Source organism: Typopeltis vanoorti, chromosome 14 (genome assembly GCF_054136105.1).
Source record: "Typopeltis vanoorti isolate ZY-2024b chromosome 14, IOZ_Tvanoo_1.0, whole genome shotgun sequence".
Lineage (NCBI taxonomy): Eukaryota > Metazoa > Arthropoda > Arachnida > Uropygi > Thelyphonidae > Typopeltis > Typopeltis vanoorti.
In genome coordinates, this window is record NC_143562.1 from 101,190,994 (window position 1) to 101,215,874 (window position 24,881).

General features: G+C 36.9%; 1 protein-coding gene across 1 annotated transcript in view; it reads left to right on the forward strand.

Moving 5' to 3' along the window:
• The window catches only part of LOC150099804 (sodium channel protein para-like), a 1,646,355-nt gene that overhangs the window by 1,157,115 nt on the left and 464,359 nt on the right, over window positions 1-24,881 (forward strand). The window contains exon 27 of the mRNA XM_090403494.1: window positions 3,540-3,713. Within this exon, the coding sequence (XP_090259620.1) occupies window positions 3,540-3,713 (174 nt within the window). The remainder of the gene's footprint in view (window positions 1-3,539; window positions 3,714-24,881) is intronic.

Sequence of the window (24,881 nt, forward strand, 5' to 3'; positions counted from 1 at the left end):
AGAATTCTTGTGGGTGTCTTTAGCACACAGGGCCAGTTTCTTTTCATACTCAGACTTTACTTTCTGTTCAACAGTTGTGACTATTCTAGCCTGCTGCTTCATAATGGATGTCATCCTTATGCACACAGTATTCTTTCCACATCGTCCTTTTCTTCTGAATCCCTTGCTTAATAAGATTACACATCAATTTGACTCCTACTCTATTTATTCTTCGAACTCTCTGGACACTCTGATATTGCATCATTTACGTATTGTTTAAATGCTTCCCATGCATTGTTGATATTCTTTCCATCCAGCAACACATCCCATTCCACTGAACTCAGTATACTCCTCAGTCATAATTTCCTGCTTCATAGTTCAGCATGTAACTTTTCTGATTGAAACATTCTTAAACTTAGTTACTTCCCAACTGAGTACCACATGATCACTGTCACCAACCAGAGGCAGAATAGTTATGTCTTTAACTGAAATGCCCTCTGACACTATAATCAAATCTAACACTCTTTGCCCTCAAGTTCCTTTTCCTTCTGTCACATGCTGCTTGAGGAAGTTGTCCCACTGACACTATAATGTTCCTCTGACACTATAATCAAATCTAACACTCTTTGCCCTCAAGTTCCTTTTCCTTCTGTCACATGCTGCTTGAGGAAGTTGTCCCACAACAGCTCAATAAATGCATTTTCATTCTTCTCACAAGATTCTACTGCTACCCAATCAAAATTGGATAATTAAATTCTCCAATTATGATTACTCTTTTTGCACTCATCTTTTCTGTTTGGAGATGCATTTCTTCATCACTAGCAACCGATCCACCAGGTATATAACAACACCCCACTATTTAATTAGTCTTGTTATATTCCATCTCACACTAGATGGCTTCAAACTCACTGCCACATTCAATATTGTTAGTAGTAGTACTATAATCATCTATATATCATCTAACTATCTATATATATCAGTTATCTTATATCAATTATTATATATATATATATATATATATATATATATATATATATATATATATATATATATATATATACAGGGTGTTCGGGATAAATTTGACAGTTTCGTAAGGAAAAAGAAAATCTTCTTTGTATCTATTAAATTTAATGAATTGACAAAAAACATTACAGGCAGAGTTAATTACAATACTATCAACAAGATTTACTCAAAATAACCACCATTAGCATCGATCACAGCTTCAATTCTGCTTCGGAACCTCGAACAAGCTGATGCTACAGTCTCCCTGGGAAGGGCCGCAAAAACTGTTTTAATTTTATCCATTAACTGGGCTTTTGTATTACTGGAAGTGCGATTGGTGTCTTTTTCAACTGCGCCCCATACAAAATAATCCATGGGGTTAAGGTCTGGGGAGTTTGGAGGCCAAACATTTGGACTGGTGAAGTCGTAGAAATTTTCAGACAACCATTTTTGACTTTTCCCAGAGGTGTGGCAAGGGGCCGAATCCTGCTGCCATACATACGGCCTACCATTGGCTACCCTTGTTATCCAGGGCTTGACTACAGTTAGCAACTCCACGAACAAAGCCCGAATTCCAATGCCAGGGTTCTTCAACACCTGTTCCTGCAGATTTGCGAGGAATTCTGCTGTACGAACGCAATCAGATCGTCTGCTAGGGATCTTTCTTCTTGCTACATCCTCGTAGTCACCATTGCAAGTCTCTAGTTCATGCCTGATTGTTTTTACTGTATTCAGGGAGCATTGGGCAGCAGTCGTAATATCCTTATTTTGATGGCGGGCACGAATCATCATGATACAAGTTATTCTCTTCCATGATTCAGGTGGGTTCCAGCTATCCATCCTTTCTGACATCTTGTATATGAATGAAGAAGGGTCCAAACTTTTAAATGAAGAGAAGTGTGTGTTAATACATGTAACTTACGGAAAAATATAATTAATTATAAATATGTCAAATTTATCCCGAACACCCTGTATATATATATATATATATATATATATATATATTTTTTTTTTTTTTTTGTAAAGAAAAAAATGTTTAAATGACTTTAAACCGAGATAAAATATTAAATTTTAGTGATAATGATACAACTAGTTTCAGCCTTTTACAGCCTTCTAACATCCTTTATAACAACTTCCTTTTATAACATCCCTGATAGCCATACTGCAGTTGTTCGATACTGGCACTCACGAGAACCTGCAAGTACGCATGCAACAAACAATAGCACGTTAGATAGAACGACTCTTGAAAAATACAACGTTTTTGTGTCAATTATGTATTGCATTTTTTGCCTGTAATTCTCAGTTTTTTGTAACTTCAATTTTTTATTTCTGTGTTCTACCTTTAGTGGATACCTGGAGAAGGCTGTAAAAGGCTGAAACTAGTTGTATCGTTATCATTAAAATTTAATATTTTATCTCGGTTTAAAGTCATTTAAAAATTTTTTTCTTTAAAATGTATCATTACAACCGAGTAGAAGATCAAGAATACATGTGTGTATATATATATATATATATCAATTAAATATAGCGATATAATTCCACATATCCAGCATGTGGAATAGAAATAGACAAGTCGAGTATATTCTTAGAAGAGAGAGGAAGCATAAATTGAAAGTTATATTGCTAATTATATCAAAAAAACTTATATATGCTTGTAGAGTAGAGCAGAGAATTCTGAGGAGTTATAATTCAATCTTGGGATAGATATGATAGAAGATATAAGATGAGTGGCTTCAAGTATGTATAATATTTGAAGCCAGTGTGTATAATATGAGATTAAAGAAGATGACAGTGAAATCTTTAAGCAATTTAACTTACTGAGTGTTGACAGATAATCATCTGTCTACTGAGGGAATTTGATCTATGAGGGAGAAATTACATGAAGATTTCATTGGTTAACCCTTGGAAAACACCATGATGCACTCAAAGAAAAGATCCTAATCACTCTTAAAAGAAAAATATTTGACAGTTGTATACCTCAGATCAAGATATATGAAAGTGAAATGTGGACTCTGACTAAAAAATTTACTGACATGCTGATGACTATCCAGAGAAAAATGGAAAGATCACTGCTTGGTGATAGTTGTTTATACTATTCAGATTAGAAGGTACAATACTTATGTCCGAGTTTAGACTAGGGTGAGGAACACTGTATCAGCCATTAAAAGATCCAGATGCCAATAGCTGATGATAATGACTTCAACTGTGAAAAATTTCTAGAAAATTTGGAAGTAATTATTCTTGCAAAATAATATGCAAATATGAAATTTAAATGCAATCACATGTTTCATTTAAATTTCAAATTATTATTATTTTTTACTCTTTTAGACTTCCTGACAAGCGTTTCTAACAATATAATTGCTTTTTCCATCTTTAATCCTCCACAGATTATCATTCCTTCTTATTAGTTTTACATGAGTGAGACAACAATCACAAGATTAGTACCAGTAATACTGAAATATAACAATTTAGTAATATGATTTAGCATTTATGTATTTTCTTGCACTTTTGGCATGTGTTGAGTTGACAATTAAAATATTTTTATTTGTTTGTATTAGGCCCTTGAAGATGTCTACCTCAAATCACGCCCTATACTCCAAAGCTTGTTGCAGTATATGGATAAAACATTTACTGTTCTTTTCTTCTTTGAAATGTTACTTAAATGGCTTGCCTTTGGTTTTAAAAAATATTTTACTAATGCTTGGTGCTGGTTGGATTTTGTCATCGTACTGGTAAGCTTTATCATTAGTTAGCTCTGTTTAACATATGCATTATTGTAGTATTTAATATATGCATGCAGATATATATATATATATATATATATATATCATAATCATCATCAAATTCCTGATATGTATCCTCAGGAGGGTGTACAGAATATTATGATAATACTGAAAATGTTAAACCATTACTAACTTTAGATCAACAATTTTCCTCCAAATTAATCTGTTATCTTTTAAGACTCTTCAACATTATTAAATCTTATATTTTTGTCATCTAAGGTGCATTTTACTGTATCGTATCATCTCGGTCTTTACATATATATTCCATTTGTGTGTGTTTTGTGTGTGTGTGTGCTCGTTTGAATAAGAATAAAGTGAAGTAAAGCAATGAACTATAACTTTATGATACAATAAAAAAGCAAGTTTTTGGTCTACACAAGATAAGTTTTTAACATATTATCTGGTAGTATGTGATATGATGAACTTGCACTGTGCATAAAGTCATGACTTGTAGGTATTATACCTGGGAAAATTCCCATGTTACTTCACTAAGCATATGTTATTTTTATGGCTAGTTAGCCTATTTTTGTTTAGGAGTGCCCCTTTTATAATGTCATTGGCTTTTTACTCAAATTTTAGGGCAAAAAAAAAAAAAATAATAAGTCATGATTTGTGATTGAACATTCTGCACAGTCCAATGTTACTTATCACAAATATATAAACACACTACTGATGTACTTTTATTTTATAGAAATCCAACCACAGTACTCACAGCATTTTTAAAATAGCCATCTTCTTCTTCTTCTCTCCTGTAGTCCTAAATGGGCCATTGGGTCACTCCTGACTGGTAGATAATGTTCTTTGTTGGCCTCCTCCAATCATCTTGGTCTCTTGTTCTTGATGTCAGTTGAGAATGGGAGGAATTTATCCAATTTTGATGTCATCAGTCCATTTAATCGAGGTCAGCCCCTAACCCTTGATCCTGGAACGATTCCTTCTAGTGCTTGCTTTGGAATGCCATTAGCCCTCTCCAGATGTCTGAACCATTTCATGTCTTCTTCTGATAACTGTCAGAATATTTTCCCTTTTTTTTTCCCGTTCTATTGAATCAATCAGTTTCCGAATATTTTCATTACTTTTGAGCATGGTAACGGAAATTCTCAAAAGTCTTCTGTAAGTTTTTATTATTATTATTCAGGCCTCCATGGAGTCAAAATACTCATCGTGGGAGGTCATTTTTTTAGGAAACACAAAGTTTATCATACCACTCCTTGAACTCATTGACCGTTCTTGCTCTAACCACTCTCTCTCAGGCAATGCATTCGATGGTTCACCCACCCTCCACGCAAATAAACAAATCCTCACCCTCTTGCTCCCAAGGATGGCCCCTTTTTCGTCGCTCCTTCCTGCCGTTCCACCAAGTGAAAGAACTCCTCAACCTTATCTTATATATATGTTAAAAACTTATCTACCCTGTAACTGACTCTCAACAGTTTAAAAGTCTAGATCATATCACCTCTGCTTCTTCTATCCACCAAACTCTGCAGTCCACATTCCCTCAATCAATCCTCATAATTGACACTGTACAGTCCTGAAACCATCTTTGTTATCTGCCTCAGTACCATTTCCACAGTTAATTTATCCCCTTCAAATCCTGGGGACCAAATCTGAGAACAATAGTCTAAGTGTAGTCTGATCAGGGTCTTATAAAATGGAATGATAACTCTTTTATCTCTGCAGGTCAGCGCCCTTCTCAGTATTGCAGCAATCCTCTCATCACCCCCAGATCTCTTGTCTTCCCTATTTACTCCAGTATAGCTCCTCCAGTCAAGTATGCATCCTCCCATCGATGGATCCCAAACTTTAACACTTTACATTTTGCTGCATTAAACCGACACCCCATTCATTTGCCTATCTGTCTAGTTTATTCAGATCTTCTTGCAGGGCTGCAACATCTGCACTATTACTGATAACCTTCCCCAGCTTCACATCATCCACAAACAACTGAATATCCCCTTGCAATCCATTGATAATGTCATTGATATAAAGGTTGAAAAATACATGTCCCAGTACTGAGCCCTGTGGAACCCCACTTGTAACCTTCTGCTTCCTTGATATTGCCCAACCATACACAACTCTCTGATACCTATCAGACAGTGAATCCTGAATCCATTTGACTAACCCGACATTTAAATCCATGTGCTACAACTTAAATATCATCTTATCATGTGGCAGCCTGTGAAACACCTTTGCAAAATCCAAAAAAATGGTGGTATATGCCTTCCCTTCATCAACTGCTCTTGTCACTTTATTATAAAAAGACAATCATATTACTAAAGTAAGAGCAGCCACTTAACAAATCCATGTTGATTCTCGTAGATAACATTGCCCTCATCTGCCCAATGCTGTATATAGTCCCTCACTAATTTCTCCAAGACCTTAACAACTACTGATGACACACAAACTGGCCTATAATTAGACACTTCCAGTCTCCGCCCTTGTGCAGCAGCACTATCTTACCTTCCTTCCATTCCTTGGGTACCTTTCCTGCAGCCAGACTTTTGTTGAAGAGCCAGGTCAAAGAAGCTCTCAGTTGTTTAGCACATTCTCTCAAAATCCGTGGTGAAATACCATCAGTCCCACAACTTTACTGGTATCCAGAGTACTCAGTATTTCGAACACACTCTCCTCTTGAACTTCTAAACCCTGAACCTGCCCTATTCCTCTAATATTAAAACCTTCTTCTCCAGGATGAAATACTTCAATAAACTCCTTAATTGGATTGAACAACTCCACTATGTTCTCTGCATCAGTCACTCTATTCCCATTTTTATCCTGCAATGTCATTCTTCCACAATCATTTCAAAATACAAAAGTCTCCTCTCATCTTCCCTCAATAAAGCCCAGTCCTCACAACCATACATGAGGATAGAATTCACCACAGTGTCAATTAGTCTGTCTAGTTGTGATTGCTATTTTGTTATCTCTCCACAATGGTTTTAACTTCTGTAGGGCCACAGTTGCCTTATCAATTCAGTATTTAATGTCGGTTTTTGAGTGACCATCTTGACTCAGCTTGCTTCCTAGATAATTGAACTTGTTACATTCTCAATTTGTTTATCATCAATTTGTATCTTTAAGGGTTCAATGTCTGATTTTGAGGTTATCGTTATTTTTTTTTTTGCAAGTTTATGTATAATCCATATTTTTTTTAATGTTCCAAAAACGTGGCTGGTTATCTCTTATAATTCTTCTTCACTTTCTGCCAGAAGATCGATATCATCTACAAAACATAAGTTGTTTATTCTTAGTCCGCCAACTACTACTCCAGTGTCATATTCATGAAGAGCTTCATCTATGACATATTTGATATCTATGACATACAAAAAACAATTAAAAAGAAGAGAGGACAAGATGCATCCCTATCTTACCCCCCCGTTCTGCCCGGAACAGTTCACTGCTGTAATTTTTAATTTCAATTCTCATATTAGATGAGGAATAAAGAGATTTAATAATCCTAATGATTTTATTGTCTACACCATAATGCCTCGTGCCATAATGAGTCAAAAGCTTTTTGAAGGTCTAAAAAGTTGTGACAGATTATTTTTTATGTTCTATGTATTTTTCGCATATTATGTGTACTGTAAAAATATGGTCAATTGTACTTCTGGACTTCTGGAAACCTGCTTGTTCATCTGATAGTCTGCTTTCTATTTTCTTTTCGATTCTTGACAATACTATTTTTAACAGAATTTTACTTGGATGGCTAATAAGGCTTATTGTTGTATAGTTGCTACATTTATTGCTGTTTCCCTTTTTAGGAATAGGTACAAGGACAGAAGTCCACCAATCAGAAAGCCAAGTCTCTGTGTTCCATATATCCTGAAATAAATTTAACAAGGTGTCTATGATGATGTCACCTCCTTCATGTATCAATTCCATTGTAACACCATCAATTCCCAATGATTTTTCTATTTTTGAGGAGCTAACTGCTGCAATGACTTCTTTTAATATCGGGTAATCTCCTTCCTCCAAACCTCCTGGCAAACTTCCGTCCAAAATATCATCGTCAGTTGGGGGGGTCCTTTTGAAAAAGCTTCGTTGAATAACATTTCCATCTATCAACTATTTTCTGGCTATTCATGATAAGAATTCCATCTTCATCTTCTATACTCCAATTAATTGCAGTAAAAGGTTTGGTTAATTTATTGATAATTTGAAAACACTTTTAGGATTATTTCTATTTAGGTCCTCTTCTATGTTTTTGCATTCATCTAGTATCCATGGATTTCTAGCATGTTTGACTTCTTTTTTAATAATCTTGGTAATATTTTTATACTGTTCTCTACTGTCACCACTATTAATATGAGATTTCAATTTCTTCTTTCATCGCATAAGTCCAAAATATTTTTGGTAATCTGTGGTTTATTAACTTTCTTTTTGTATCCAAGAATTTCTTCAGCTGTTTCAGTTATCTTTTGTGAGAAGTATTTGGTTTTAGATTCAATATTATTATATTTTTTGAAGCTTGTGTCAAAAATTTGTTTTAATTTGTATTTATATAATGTATTTATTTGAGGGTCTTTTAATTTTTCTATATTATATCTTTTACGAGTTGATTTTGTAGGTAATATTTCTCTCATTTTCATATTCACAGTTGTGATGACCATGTTGTTGTCGCTGCCAATGTCGGCTCCAGGAAATGATCTGGTTCTTGTAAGGTTGATGGAGTTTTTAAATCTTGTGCTTACAAGGATAAAGTCAATTTGGTTGTGTGTTTTACCATCAGGGGAAGTCCATGTCCATCTTCTGGAAGCTTTAATTTTGAGTTCATTTTGTGAAGCAAAATTGATCAATTCAAAACCTCTTTTGTTTGTCTCCCCCATAGCCATATGATCCGACAAATGGGAGATAATCCTTGCTGATGTCTGTTCCAATTTTGGCAATCCAATCGCCCTGTTACAATCAAAAGGTCTTTTCTATTCACTCTGGTGATTGTTGCATTAAGTTGACCATAAAACTCCTCTACTTCGGAGTCCTTGTGGCCTGTGGTTGGGGCATAGACCTGTATGATGGTGATATTGAGTGGTTTCCCTCTTAGGCGGACCAAAGCAATTCTACTATTGATAGGATTGAATTCTATGACAGAGTTTTGTGATGTTCTGTGTATCAAAAACCCGACACCTTCTTTTCCACTGCAATCACATCCAGAGTAAAGAGGCAAATGTCCTTCATCTGTTGTTAGCTCTCCTGTTTTGGGCCATCGAATTTCACAAAGTCCCATAACAGTCCATTCATATCTTTTTAGTTCATACTGTAGTAGTTTGAGTTGACCTGATTGTAGTAGAGCCCTAATATTCCAGGTTCCAGTCATTAGATGGTTGCAGAGTCAGAATCTGGATCCAGTTTTTTTCATTATTTTTGTACTTTCATACAGAGGTAGTAGTGATAGTGGTAGTGCCAGTTGCTAACTTCTCATTGCCACTCCTGGAGCTGCTACCAAATGGCAACACGGACCTTGTTGAACCAGGCAATGTCCAAGCCGGCATAGTATGCTGTGTTAAATCCTTTGCCATGAATGCCTAATGGGCAGTAAATTAAGATTGATGGCGCCCATCTCCTCTTCTATCTTCACCTGCTAGCATTTAGCTGGGCATAGTGGGAAAATAGATATACCACAACATAAATAGATAAGTAAGTAAATATATAGATATACCACAATTAATATATAAATAATATTTATTTATATTAATAAATTCATATTATGATCTGCTAGTTAATCGCCTCTGTAACACAATTGGAAGAGCAACATTATGTTGTGCTCTTCAATTGGAAAAGGCCTAAGTTCGATCTCGTCATGACAAGGGGAATCTTTATATGTTTTTTTTTTTTTTTTTTCGATTGAAAGTGAGTTAGTCAATCTCATACAGAGGTAGCAGGTTTTTTTTTTCTCCTGGAAACTCTGGTTTTTCATTCTGCATGCAGACAAATCAGCCTTGAAATTTTAGACAAAAAAATACTAGTGGTGGTGTGCAGTAGATGCTGTTACTGTAGGTCAGAAGGTAGTGGCAGTTTGCTGTGGTTGGTGGAGATGGAGAGTTGTAGAGAAATGCCCCCCCCCCCCTCAATGAGTCTTTGGACTCCTTGGAGGTGTCGCATAATAATAATAATAGTTCAGTTTAAGTAAACCAATTTTTCTCTAAAGATGCTTTATATAGATTCTGTTGAAGCTGATTTATGCTGCCAATTTTTCTTTTTTTCTTATTATTAGGAATAAAAGCCTCCTGGTTTACTTTGAAAACTTGTATAATTTCACTTTCCACAGAAATCTTATATCTTACATCATTGAAATACTTGTATTTCAATGCTGCTGTTATTGCATATGAATGATTACATTCTTGAAAAATAAATACTACAAAATTTACAGTAACTTCCTTCATGGAAAAAAATCCACGTATTTTAGATGGACTTCTGAGCAAAAATGTAATCAGTAATGAGTCATATAATGATTCAACCTTTCTGTAGTCTCATAACTGCTGCAAAATTACTGACTAGTGTCGAGTCATTCAATATTCCGAGTTCTTCAGTTCAGTCTTCAAAATAGCATGTTGTGTAAATTGACTAAAATGAAAAAACATTTCTATTGTTTAACAGTGTTTCAATACATCCTGTAGCTGTATGGGTAAGTTGGAACAAGCAATCACAGTGCCCCTCAGACAATTCTAATTGATTGATAATGAATAAATGACAAATACTAGAATTATGTTCCTGAAATATTCTACAAGATTGATTTCATTATTGTGGATACATATTCATAATGGCCACAAGTCAGAAATGTTAAACATCTTTCCAGAGATCCTGTGCTACATTGTCTTCTCATTGCAATTCCACAACATACTAACTTTTGGTTGAGTTGAAACGTTCTGGGTTTAAATCCCATCAAGGATGTTAGCAATTTTCTAGTCTTTTTTCAAGAAACAAGAGCATTGTAAATAAATTTCATGCTGAGAGAGCTGCACTTAATGGAAATGTAATGAAAACATACCTAGGAAGGAAGATCAAGGTTGTTAGTGAAGCTGTCAATTTGCAGAAGGAAGAAGAAAAAAGAGTTGATTGTTTTGGGAGGCATAAATGATTTGAAAGATGAGAAATATGCAATGAGAGAAGATATGAAAGAGTTGCTGAAAGAAGAAAAGATAAAAAGTGAGAAAGTAAAGACTGTTTGGTATGGTTAGCAAAGGTTGGTCAAGCCTCTGCTACTAATGGCTCGCAAAAAAAATAAGCAAGTTTGATCGCGGTTAGTAGTTGGAAGGGGTTCAATCATTTGATGCTGTTGGCACACTCTCCCGCGATGAGTCTTTGGACTCCCTGGAGGTGTCACATAATAATAATAATAATACTAGGGCACAACTGAAAAGAAGAGCCATGATTGCTAATGATTCATTAAGAAGATTGTGCAGAAGAAGTGATATGCAATATATAGATGTATACAGAGTGAATCTGAGGATAAAAGAACTCCTGTATGACTGATGGGCTGCATTTGATTGGATTTGGAGTTAAATATTTGGGGAAAAAATGCTAAGTGAGAAATTGGAAGTGCAGTTTCAGAGAAACCAGAGGTATTGGTGCAGTGAAGCTACCCCTGGGACAAATGAGTGCGAGTTCAGGAATGATCACCTACTTACAGTTGATTCTGAATGAGTGATGTGTAATGACATTATACAAGGAGAACTGGGCCCAAGTGGATGTTGAAATGCCAGAAGTATCAGAAATAAAGGAGAGGAGTTTTTTTGGCACTATTCAGCCCCAAAAATTATTGCCATTGCCAAGACCTGGTTGACAGAAAATGATATAGTTGTAGGATTATAATGTAAGGAGCATTGTATTTTCAAAGAAGAGGAGGAGGAGGGGGGGGTATTACCAATGTTGCCTGAAGAACTAAAACTAACAAAAATAGAAGTTAAGGAGGAGTTTAGATCTGAGTAAGAAGATTCAGTTGAGGTGATCTGATGTGAAATGGAGGCTAGCAGGGCAGATAAAATATTGTTGATTGCTACTATAGACTGGAGAAGGGGGATTCCAGAATAAGATGTGAATGCCATATATCAGCAGATTAGCACAATGATGTAGGCTGAGCAATGATCATGGGAAATTTCAGTTATGGGGACATTAGATTGGAGGGACAAAAGGGCACATGGCAAGATGGAAATGGAATTTATACAGTTACAACAATAATTTCCTGAAATAGCATGTGATAGAAAGGATCAGATGTTTCCGTTTGCTGGATCTGCTAAGAGCATCACAAGTATCAATAATCACAATAGCAACTCAGTTCTGATCAAGAAAAGTGACCATGCAGTCTTTTCTGGGAGGGTGTTCAACACGTGGAATTTTCTGTCAAGAAAGGGCTTATGTGAAACTACAAAGCTGATGATTACGATAAACTTTGGAGGCAACTCGGAGAAGTGCTATGGCATATGAAGCTACAGAGAAAAATGTCAGTAATGCATGGGAAGTAGTTAGGGATTGTTTAGGAGAGATGGTGTTAGACTGCCTATCCATGATCAGGAAGATAAACCAAGTAGGGGTTAAATGGATAAGTAGCAATTAAAAAAAACATTGTGAAAAGAATATAAAGTGACAGTATGCTCATGAGTAATACAAAGCACAGACAAGAAAGGTGAGTTATGGTATGGAAGGCTAAATCAGATTATGAGAGAAAATTAGCTAAACAGGCCAAAGTTAATCCAAACAAGTTTTTTCACTATATAGCAAGTAAGAGAAAGAATGATTATGGAAGGGTAACTTTAAACAGTACCAATGGTAGGAAAGTGACAGAAACAGAAGAAATAGTTAAGCTACTGAGTGATCATTTTGTAATGATGTATCATATATGCAAGGTGCAGTTGCTGATACAAGAATTGAGGTAGAAAAACTGCTCAGCATGTTGAAAAATATCAATGTGAATACACTAGTGGGACTGGATTTGATATCATCCCATGTGCTATGAGAATGTGCAAGAGAACTTACACATTTTTGTAGCACACGGTGGGGGTGGAATAGTCAATTGTTTGTTGAAGGTATTTTACCTTGGGTATAATAAATGTTAAAAATACCAAGCAATTTTAAACCTGGTTTTACTCCATTTCCCAAGTAAGCAAACAGACAAACAAGTCAAGTTTGCACCTGCAAGTGATGCAAGTCTAGCTGATCTATTAAGGGTAAATATTAAGATTAGTGATCAGAGCTTATGCCACCTTTACCACGAGTTGCCTTGGTCTTGCACTACCTGTAGGATCAGCTAGACTTGCATCACTTGCAGGCGCAAACTTGACTTGTTTGTCTGTTTGCTTACTTGGGAAATGGAATAAAACCAGGTTTAAAATTGCTTGGTATTTTTAACATCAATTGTTTGTTGATGATGCAAAACTAGGGAGGGTTTTTAAAGGCAATATAGATATTCTGCTGGATAATTTAAATAAATTGGCAGCATGGGCAAAAGATAATGGTTGATAATTTAATATTGCAAAATGTAAGTTTAAGCACTTTGGGATGAAAAGTTTACATACTGTCTTTTGATGGTACACACATTGATGGTACTGAATTGCAGAGATTTGGTAGCAGCAGTGGATTAAAGAGTTGAAGTTCAGAGGATATATATTGCACAAGTTGGCAGAATAGCTGAAAGAATTACTAGGATGTTAAAGAACCCATCGACAAGTAAAGATAGGGAGGTTATTACTCCTTTGCATAAGGCTATTATTATTCATGACACCTCAAAGGAGTGTGTGGACTCATTGCAGGAGGACACCTAATGTACAACTCAGATATGTGGCATTATTCAGCTGCATTTTGACTACATAGATTTGGTCACCTGAGGATCAGGAGGTGTTGGAGATGATCCAGAAACAAGGGACAAAGCTGGTGATAGTTTATTGAATGCTTCCTCTAGGGATAAATGGTATGTGAGTTGCAGAGTTTAGTTAACAGGCAGAAAAAAAAAGACCATTACAGAAACTCATAATTTACTAAAGGGATTCTACAAGATTAACTCAAGAAATTTTTCAGTACATGATAGGTAGGGAGAGAATGGGAGGTTATCCCTGGAAATTATGTTAGATGTTGTTAGTTTAGGTGTGCAGACTAGTTTTTTGCTTGGAGAGTATTGAATGAGTGGCATGAATTGCCCAGAGGAAGTTATGTGTATTCAAACATTGAATGGTTGAATTAGAAATATATTAAGTATTGGATGAATAATGGCTAACATGTGTCTCCTGCGATGAGTCTTTTGATTCTGAGAACAACTAGGAGAAGCATTCATGTTTAAAACAGCAAAAACAATTGCTCATGTAATATACCATAGCACGTAAGAAACTCGTCGAATAAAAAATATCTGTGGTCCAATCAGATTATTTTATTCATTACCATTCCATGTGTATGGGAAATTAATACATCTCTTAATGTACATAGACAAGTTAATCATAAGAGAATTTTTCAGGTCCTCATTATGTATATTAACAAAGGATGAAATTTATCAGCAATCTTGCACTTTGCATACATTTTATATTGTCATTTTAATGTTGCACTTTGAATCCATGTTTTGGTGGATGAAAATGCCACCAGGAGATAATTATTATTATTACCACCCAAAGACCTCATGGAGTCAAAGACTCATCTGGGAGGTCCTTTTATCACACACAGGTCATCATATCGTGTTTTAAACACATTCAAACTCTTTGCAGACACCACATTCTCAGGCAAGGCATTCCAATCATTCACAACTCTGCACGAAAAAAACCTGCCTCTCACTCCCCTACTTACACCCTCTTTATACAGTTTCCAGAGATGACCTCTGGTTCTCCCCTGATCTCCCACTATTCTCTGTAAAACTTCTCCAGCATTGATCCTATAACAATCTTCTCAATCTTTCCTCATACTCGACATTTCAGAGGTCAGAAACTATCTCAGTCAGTCTCATTTGGACTCTTTCCAACATCTCTTCATCCTTCTGAAAACCCAGTGACAAAATCTGGGCACAATAGTCCATGTGTGGCCTAATCAAAGCCTTATACAACGGAACAAAAATCTCCATACTTCTGCACGTCAATTTTAGATCCTTATCCACTATCACCCCCAGATCTCTTATTTCCTCTACCTCCAACAATATATACTCACCAAGCATAAATTCTGCATCCCATCTTTGTTTTCCAAATTTTGAAACCTTACATTTTGCAACATTGAACTCGCATCCCCATTTCCGTGCCCAATCACTAAATTTATTCAAGTCTTCCTGTAAGGCCACGACATCTTCACTACACTTCATGGTTCGTCACAACTTTGCATCATCTGCAAACAACTGAATATCTCCATCCAAATCTTCACCAATATCATTAATATACAAGTTAAACAGTAATGGACCTAAAACAGAGCCCCTGAGGCACTCCACTAGTGACTTTCCTTTTCATGGATATCGCTCCCCCATACACAACTTGTTGATACCTATCGGATAGCCAGTCTCCAATCCAATGCACCAATCTAATATCCAACCCCATCTGCTCTAGTTTGGGTGTCAACCTATCATGAGGTACTCTATCAAAAGCCTTTGCGAAATCCAAGTATATTACTGTGTATCCTTTTCCTCTGTCCAAGGAAGCAGTCACTTGATTGTAATAAGTAAGTAGATTACTAAAACATGACCTCCCTTTAGCAAATCCATGCTGTTCATCAAAGATAATACCATTGTTATCAACCCAACTCTGGATCCTAGTTCTCACAAGCTTCTCCAACAACTTAACCACAACACCTGGCACACAGATAGGCCTGTAGTTTGTTGCTTGAGTTTGATCACCTCCTTTATGAAGTGGCACAATCTTGCCCTCCTTCCACTCCTTAGGAACTTGACCAAGTGCAAGACTCGTATTAAAAAAATATGTCAAGGCAGGTGTCAACTCTCTGGCACATTCCTTCAGAATACGCGGTGATATTTTATCAAGTTCCACAGCCTTATTTACATCTAGTTTACTCAACTCCCCAAACACCTCTTGCTCACCTACAGTCAGTCTCTCCTCCCCATCATCAACTACTCTCAATCGCTCCACAAAGTCACATTCACAAGATTTAAAGATCTTTATGAACTCATTAAGTATCTCCACCACACATTCTGCATCAGCTGTCTTTATACCATTTTCTCCAATCAATGTCATCCTTCCATAATTATTCTTTCTTTTGCTGGCTACATATTGAAAGAACTCCTTAGGATTTTTTTGGCTTCATTAGCCAACTGCTGTTCATACCTCTCTTTAGCTACTCTCACCAACCAAGTCACCCTCCTTGCTTGGTCTTTGTAGACCTCATGGAATTGGTTATTTCCTCTTCTCTGTTATGCTGCCTCCACAATGCCCTTTTTCCTCTGTATTGCATGCTTAATCTCTTTATTCATCCATCTCAAACCCACCTTATTTAACCTTCTCACCCTTGGAATACATTTAGACATTGAATCTGCTACACAGTTTTTGAAAATCCCCCAAACTGCATTGATCTATTTTCCAGCTAACTCCTCATTCCACGCTACACCTGCAAGCTGTCTCCTGAGTTGTTCATAATCACCCCCCCCTTGTAGTTCCACATATGCCCTTTTCTCACAGAGGTCCTCGCACTGCTGGCAACCACCCAGGTAATCACCTCATGGTCACTCTCACCAATTGGTGGATGATTTGACACCTCATTTATAATTACATCCTCTGATGAGATGACCAAATCCAAGACCCTCAAATCCTTGTGTACCGTCTGTTACATACTGTCTGAGGTAGTTATCCCTCAAAAACTCAAGAAACTCATTTTCTTTACTTCCAGTTGCTATCTCATCATTCCAATCTATATTGCCATAATTAAAATCACCCATAATGATCACCCTTTTCTTATTTACTTGGCTAATTTGATTGTACAGTTCATTATCACCACTATCCACATTACCTGGTCTATAACAACATCCCACCAGGTGAATGAAATCAAATACTTGATTCCATTCACCTGGTGGGATGAATGGAATCTATCTCACACCATACTGCCTCAAAACCACTGGCACTATTTCCCTCTTGCATCTCTACTTTATACATAACTCTTTCTCTATCATCAATAGCACTCCCCCTCCCTTTTTACCCCTCCTGTCCTCACGAAACACATCATATCCTTCCATCTCTATTCCTGTCAGGATGTCATCCTCTTCCAACCATGTCTCACTTATTCCTACAATCTTTGAGTGAACAGATGCAATTAGTGCAACCATTTCATCTGCCTTGTTTCTTATACTTCTAGCATTTGTATACAAACACAACAGCTCATTTCTGGATCTACAGCTAGTTCCACTGATACCACTCACTCGATGTAGCTCTCTATGCTCGACTGGGGCCATTTCCCTTTCTGCTTCTTCATTTTAAAACCCTTTTCAATCCCAACTGTTTCCTCTTGATCCCTGGTCATCCCATTCCTTTCCTGCCTACACATGCTCATCTCCTCTTGGAGCATCCACCTTTCTCATGCTGTGTACCCCTGTCCATCCTGAGCCTCCCCATTTACCTGCTCCTCTTTGCACACCCATTCTCTCATTTTCTATACTCATACCACAGTGTCTGAATACAATAATACAACAGTGTCTGAAAATTGTACCTGGCAACACTGCTCAATGAGTCAGTGTCACAGTGGTTCTTCTTGTCTTCCATTATATATGTGTTTCATAGCTGTTTTATGAAATCTAATTTTTCTTGGCACTGGGAACAATATTTTATTAAAGAGAAAGATAGGTTATAGAATTCTGTTGTAAACTCAAAATTAAAAAAAATAGTGAATAAGAAATGTTAAAGAATGCCTAGTAATCAAAACTAATCAGCAGAACATTATTCAGGTTGTAAATCATGTTAAAGATGGGATAGAAAAATGAAACAAAAAAAAAGCACTAGGTAAAAATGCTTGATGGCAAAAATGAAGTGCTACAATAATAAAGCTCAAGTAAAACAGAAAGTTATCATTAGGAAATTGTCTGTGATTAGAAAGGATTCTCATTAATAAAGATGAATGTGGATTAAACATTATTTGATTTGATTATTTGATTAAATGAGTATAATATCAAAATATCTCAAGTTTACATAAGTTATTCCAGAAGTTAATATGAGAAATACAGTTATTAATATTGATGCTTCACTTTTCATGAGATTAGAGTAGACAAGCCATTATGCTGCCCAAGTCAGGTTCTCTTTGAAGTTGTTTAGATTGTGTGAAAAAAGACCATGCTAGAAGCTGAAGTGATATCATCTGCAGATGCAAAAAAATTCTTAATATAACTTTTCAGGATATCTCTGATGTCCTGTAAACTGCAAAGTAAACTGTAGAGCTGTATTGATTCCACATGGATAACACTGTTAAGTTTTTGTGGTCAGCTTTGAGAATTTTCTGTGAAAATCTGGATCCACCTATTATAAGTATGCGATTCAGAATACTAACAAGTAAGAAGCCTGATATAGAACATCTGTAATATACTTTAGCATTAGTAATTTGTTTAACATCATTAGGTTATTTAAGCCATGAAGCATTTTTAAATTATGGCAGTGTTAAAGGAAATAAGGAACAAATAGCAGTATTAAAAAGAGGTATGGTACCCTGGGAGGAATCTGCAAAACTTCAGAGATTGATTCCTTGAGGGATTTTAAGCAAAAACTTCATATTAACTTGGGTCCAATTCTAGCCAGTTCAGGAGATACACATTTCACAATTCATTTGCATGTTAGTATTATTTCCATGATCAGTTATTACATAGTGTAATTCTCACAAGTACTCTTAGAGTTTTTAGTATTCTGTTGTTTGTTATTGGACTAGTAATATTTAATAGGGCTTTTAAAAGATGCTAGCTGTTTTCAAAGGAGTATGCTGCCATTCACATAATTTATGAGAGTTTTTGTAATGAAAATGTGAGAGAACAGATGGATAATACAAAAATGAGTATGTGACTATGGTAAGGCAGAGTGAAAGAAATCATGAAACTGATGAAATATATAGCAGTAAAGAAGGAAATGAGAATTGCTGATTTTTGGGGGGGGGGGATGTGGCATATGGTATATAATGGGAAGTTTGACAAGGCAGCTGGTGAGATAACACAAGTGAGTAATGCATGAGCAAGAGTTATGGAACTTTAAGTTTACAAGCATTATCAGAAATAAAGGTTCACAATTTGAAGCATCAACTGGGTCATTGTACCTGAGCATTATTAGCATATGTGAAATATGGTTACTTGAGGATGATGTTTAGACAGAAATAGAAATGGAATGGCATAGAATCTTGTAGGTGAATGGAATGAAGACAAGAAGGCAGACAGGAGATTTAAAATAAATAAATAAAAATAAAAAAACAGATGTACATCTTCTTAGGACAGAGGGCAAAAAATAGAGGTACATATGATACTTTGAGGCTATTTGTCAAGATATTGGAATAAACAGAGCAGTATACATAATAGGATGTTATTCAAAGGAGAAGGATTCACAGCATGATCCTTTCAGTCAGGCCTGAATTCCAATCATGTCCATGGTTGCTCAGGCTGTATGGTGAACCATGGAGCATGGAATTATGCTTATAAAAGTATCATATTATCTATGGTGAATCATGGAGCATTTCTTGCATAATGAAATTATGCAAAAAAATGCAAAAAAAAAAAAATCATTGTTAGGAAGAAGGTATTATTATTATTATTAAACTAAAGAAAATCAACTATAGAACCCACACTATTTCAGACAAATAATTATAAATGCCATCAGTCTTCACCAGATTCTGTTTATAATTAGTGATAGTCATGGGCCAGCTTCTCTATTGGCTACCGGTGAAAATTGAATTCCCCCCCCTTAGTCTCCAAAAGTTAGATAGGCTAAAACATTCTTTGCTATTCCCTGGAGGAATAGAAGGCATTAGAGGATGATTATAATTATTCCTAACCTCTATGGAGTCATAACACTCACTGTAGGAGGAAACCACTAGACAACACAAAGTCTTTCATAAAACTCGTTAAGCTGATCCACTGTTTGCACTTTTACCACCTTCTAAGGCAATGCATTCCATGCTTCCTTTTACTCACTACTTTCTTTTGCAACTTACAGGTATGACCCCTTATTCTACCATATTATTATTATCCTAAGACCCCCAATGGGGTATAAGACTCATCTTGGAGATCCCTTTCATATACATCTCATCATACTGTGCCTTAAACACATTCAAATTCTCTGCAGACACCACACTTTTAGGCAATGCATTCCAATCATTCACAACTCCCCATGCAAAAAACCTGCTTCTTACTCCCTTTCTCACCCCTCTCCTTATACAGCTTCCAGGGATGGCCTCTTGTTTTTCCCCGATCTCCCACCATTTTGTGAAAAACTCTTCAACATTGATCCTATAACAATCTCTAATTAACTTGTAGGTCTCTATCACATCTCCCCTCTTCCTCCTATCCACTAGACTCTGTAGATGCATCTTCTCAACCTTCCTCATGTTCGACATTCCAGAGATCAGAAACTACATTAGTCAATCACCTCTGGACCCTTTTGAACATTTCTTCATGCTTTTGAAAACCTGGAACCCAAATCTGGGCACAGTAGTCCATATGTGGCTTAATCTCTGAATACAATGGAACCAGAATCTTCTTACAAGTCAGCGTCCCTTTGCATCATTCCCAGAATTTGTGTTTTCCCTCACAATTTTGGCAATGTGTCCTCTAAATTTTAGATCTTTATCCACCCATCATCATTCTAAGATCTCTTATTTCCTCCACCTCCAATAATATATCCCCACCAAGAGTAAATTCTACATCCCATCTTGGTTGTTTCTCAAATTTTAAAACCTTATATCTGTGCCCGTCCACTCAATCTCGTCAAATCTTCTTGTAAGGCCATAAAATCTGCTCTACTCCTCATGGTTTGTCCCAACTTTCCATCATCCACAAACAACTGAATATCCCTATCCAAATCTTCTCCAATATCATTATATGATTATGAAAATTGTGCAGGGTTAATCTGATAATAGCCCTTCAATAACCAAAATGTCTCACTCATCCCCCCCCCCCTCTTGTCTTCTATCCACCAAACTCTGCAGTCTGCATGCCCTTGGTTTATCCTCATAATCAACATTGTATAGTCCTAATAGCATTTTTGTTACCCACCTCTGCACCCTCTTCAAGTTTACTTCATCTTCTACAAATCCTGGTGATCAATCCGATCACAGAAATCCAGATGTTGTCTCCAGATGTGATCGAACTTTTATACAATCGAACAACCATTCTTTTATCTCTCATGGACAATGTCCTACACTATATGGCAGCTATTCTATGAGATGTATTCAAAACGTTTGCAATATGCTCTCTGAACTTCAAATTTCTGTCTACAATCACTCCAAGAGCCTTGCTTGCTACATTTCTTCCAACATTAATCCTCTAAGTGAATATGAGGCATCCTGGATCTCTAGATCCATATCTCTGCATCTAAAATTTCAAAACCTTACATTCAGTTCCATTAAACTAAATCCCGACTTATTTGCTCTGCCTCTGGAAGAGCCAGACATCAGCACTATTACTAATAACCTTCCCAAGCTTCACATCATCTTAAAACTGAATATCTTCCTGTAGTCCTGTGATAATATCACTAACATAAAGATTGAGCAGTAATAGTCCCAGTACTTAACCCTGCTGAACCCCATTTGTAACCTTCCTCTTACATACAGCTCTCTTCTGTCCTCAAATGTAGTCTGCCATCCACATATTCCAAACTTCTCTTTGTACATATTCTTGCTATCATCTCATTCATTACTACTGCCTTTCTTCTCCACTCTGCATTATCATACCTGATCAACATGCTCACTATCTTCCCTTTGATACATTTCTGCTGCACTCTCCCTAACAGCAGTATCAGATTTCTCGCTACATCATTCATGCTACCTATCAGGTCATTTGTACCAATCATTACTATCATCTAAACTATATATTCACTTTTCTTCTTTGTCATTGTCACATTGTGACAAAGAAGAGAGGTTATTAGTAATGGTGCTGATGTTTGTTCCATCCAGCAAAGCACTCCTCTGGCACTACTTTGCACACTGCAAACATCGAATCTCCATGCATGTTAATCCATACCAAATATATTCATTTATCCTTCATTCCTTTCTGCTTTAAATCTCTTTCTCCTACCACTCCTACTTCTCTCTTTCCTCTCTATCCCTTGCTTCTACACTTTCTCAACTATCTCCACTTTCCTTTCTCCCATTCTCTCGTCTTCTCTCTGCCTTGCTTCCTCACTCCTGCTCTCACATCTGCTCTTGTTCTTGCACTGGCCAACCTCTCCAGCCTCCTTATCTCTTCATTCACCCTCCTCGACTGTCTTCGTGCCTTCCATCCGCTTTCTCACTAGTTTTGTTTTTATCTCCACACATCCTGCTTTCTACTGACATTCCCAAGGTCAAATCCACATGTACATCTTTCACATTCTCTTCGCCCCCTAACACACTACCAGTATACACAAATCAGAACTTACTCATTTCATGAAGCACTATCTTCACTGCTGCTGAATCCTGAGATTGAAATATGTGTGTCACTCAGTGCTTCTCACTGTCTACATTTCATGTACATATACACATTCCTGTTCCTCATTTGCCACATTTATTAACCACTGGACACATATAAGCTACATGTGTAGAAAGCTATCAAATTGTCAACTATGCTATAAATAAAGTAGTCTTTATATGGTGGTGAGCTCGGCAACAACATATTGGAATTAGAAGTTGCCATGCCAAATACAATTGATACAACTGGATACAGTATAGAGACAATGATATCCTAACAAAAGACCACACCAATCACACATGCAACATGCCATCCACATCTGCCCTTGCACTCACCTGGCCTATACTAAAAACTGACTGTGCATTTTTTCCTCATCTCACACTAGAGTGCTTCAAGGGCTCTGCCTTCTGCATCTCTTTCTTCCTGTTGAACTTCTGTTCTTTTTTGGCTGTAATTCATCTGCTTTCATTATCATTTCATTTCATTATCCTCTATTCTGTTCCATCCTTCCTGAAAATATCATACTCCTTGCATTCTATTCCTGTAACTATATCATGCTCTGGCATCCAAGTCTCACTGATTCCTATAACTTGAACCAGTCCTAAAAACTTCTCTTTCCATTATTCCTTCCATTATGTTTCTATACATAAATTGTATCCCATAGGACACAGAATCCCCTTATTCCTTATAATGACTAGTCCACTTAATTTTGAAACCTGAAAAGAGTATCAGTATTCAGTACCACTAATATGAAAGGTGCCTATGCTCACTGTTCTTTGCCTACTACCCTCCAAGCAGTAATTTCCCTAACTATACAATTCTATACTTTCATTGAACAATATTTTCTCCCAATGCCTAATATCATATCCATTCAAGTGCAGCCATTCACTTATAAGTCTGTCTGGTACCAAATTACTCCACACATCTGTAAATTGCATGTTATTCCTCCTCTACAGTCTGTCATTTCCAATTATGGTACTTACTCTCAACTTGCCTTTATTATACTATGGCTGCAGATTCACAATGTTTGCTCTCTCACATGTTCCAGCAACTTTTTCATATCTATTCAAATATTACCTATCATAAGGAAGTAGGTGGAGATTGCAAAGGAGCAATTTGGCTTCATGCCTGGTCGACCGATAACAGATGCTATCTTTGGGTTACAACAGATGATGGAAAAGTTTCAAGAAAAGCAATGGGAGCTACATCTGGTATTTATTGATCTGGAGAAAGTGTATGATAGAGTGCCAAGGCAAGAAGTCTGGAGGTGCCTGAGGGAGAAGAAGGTACTGGAGAAATATGTCATGTTGGTGCAGGAGATGTACAGAAAAGTGAAGACAAGAGTTCGAACCTGCCTGGGAGAGACAGAAAGTTTTCCAGTGACAGTTGGCCTGCATCAAGGGTCAGCATTAAGTCCCTGTTTAATATTGTGATGGAGGTGGTGACGGAGGAGGTGAGAGAAGATGCACCTTGGACTATGTTGTATGCAGATGACATCGTGCTGTGTGCAGAATCAAGAGAAGAAGTGGCAGCTAAACTGGAAAGTTGAGGAAAGTACTGGAAGAGAGAGATATGAGACTGATAAGGAGTAAGACAGAGTATATGTGTTGCAAAGTGGATGGCAGCCAGGAGACAGATCTGGAGCTGGAATGAAATGTCATCAGGAAGGTCAGTGACTTTATATACTTATGTTCAACAATGAAAGAGGATGATGAGCCTGAAAAGGAAGTGGAATGCAGGATACAAGCAGGATGGAGGAACTGGAGAGAGACAGCTGGGGTGCTATGTGATAAGAGGGTGCCAATCAATCTAAAAGGCAAAATCTACAGGACAGTAGTGAGACTAGCTATGACGTATGCTATGGAAACTGTGGCCCTGAGGAAAAATAACATCAGCAGGATGGAGGTAGCAGAGATGAGAATGCTTAGGTGGATGTGCGGTGTGACCAGAAAGGATCATCTGAGAAATGACTATGTAAGGGGAACAGTGAAAGTTACGAACTTAGGAGCAAAGATACAGGAGGTAAGGTTGAGATGGTTTGGTCATCTGATGAGGAGGGGGGAAGAGTATGTTTTAAGAAAGGTCATGCTGATGGATGTTCAGGGGAGGAAGCGCAGACCTTTATTGAGGTCTCAGTAGTGGGAGCCAGACCCAGAAGTGATACCAGGGTTGAAGTAATGCAGAAGTCAAATTTTCATATACATGTAGTCAAAAGGTGGTACACCTTTTCACTAAAATACACTGGATTAGATGAAGCCAAGAATATAATTTCTTGGTTATACTAGATATTATATTCCTGTTTTCATCCTTTATCCAAGTGTAAGCAAAGTCTGAGCGTGAAGTAACTTCACAAATGGGCTATTTGTATATATAGAGAGGCTAATGACTTCACATCAATTACCTTAGTATCCCAGAATGCAATGCACATATCCTTGACAGGTATAATGCTATGCATTTCTACATTACTTCTACCTTGGTATCGCTTCTGGGTCTGGCTCCCACTGATGAGACTTCAATAGAGGTCAAAACAGGGCTGTGTAGTGGCCATTCCAATAATGCATAACATTATACATGTCCATAATATGTGTGTT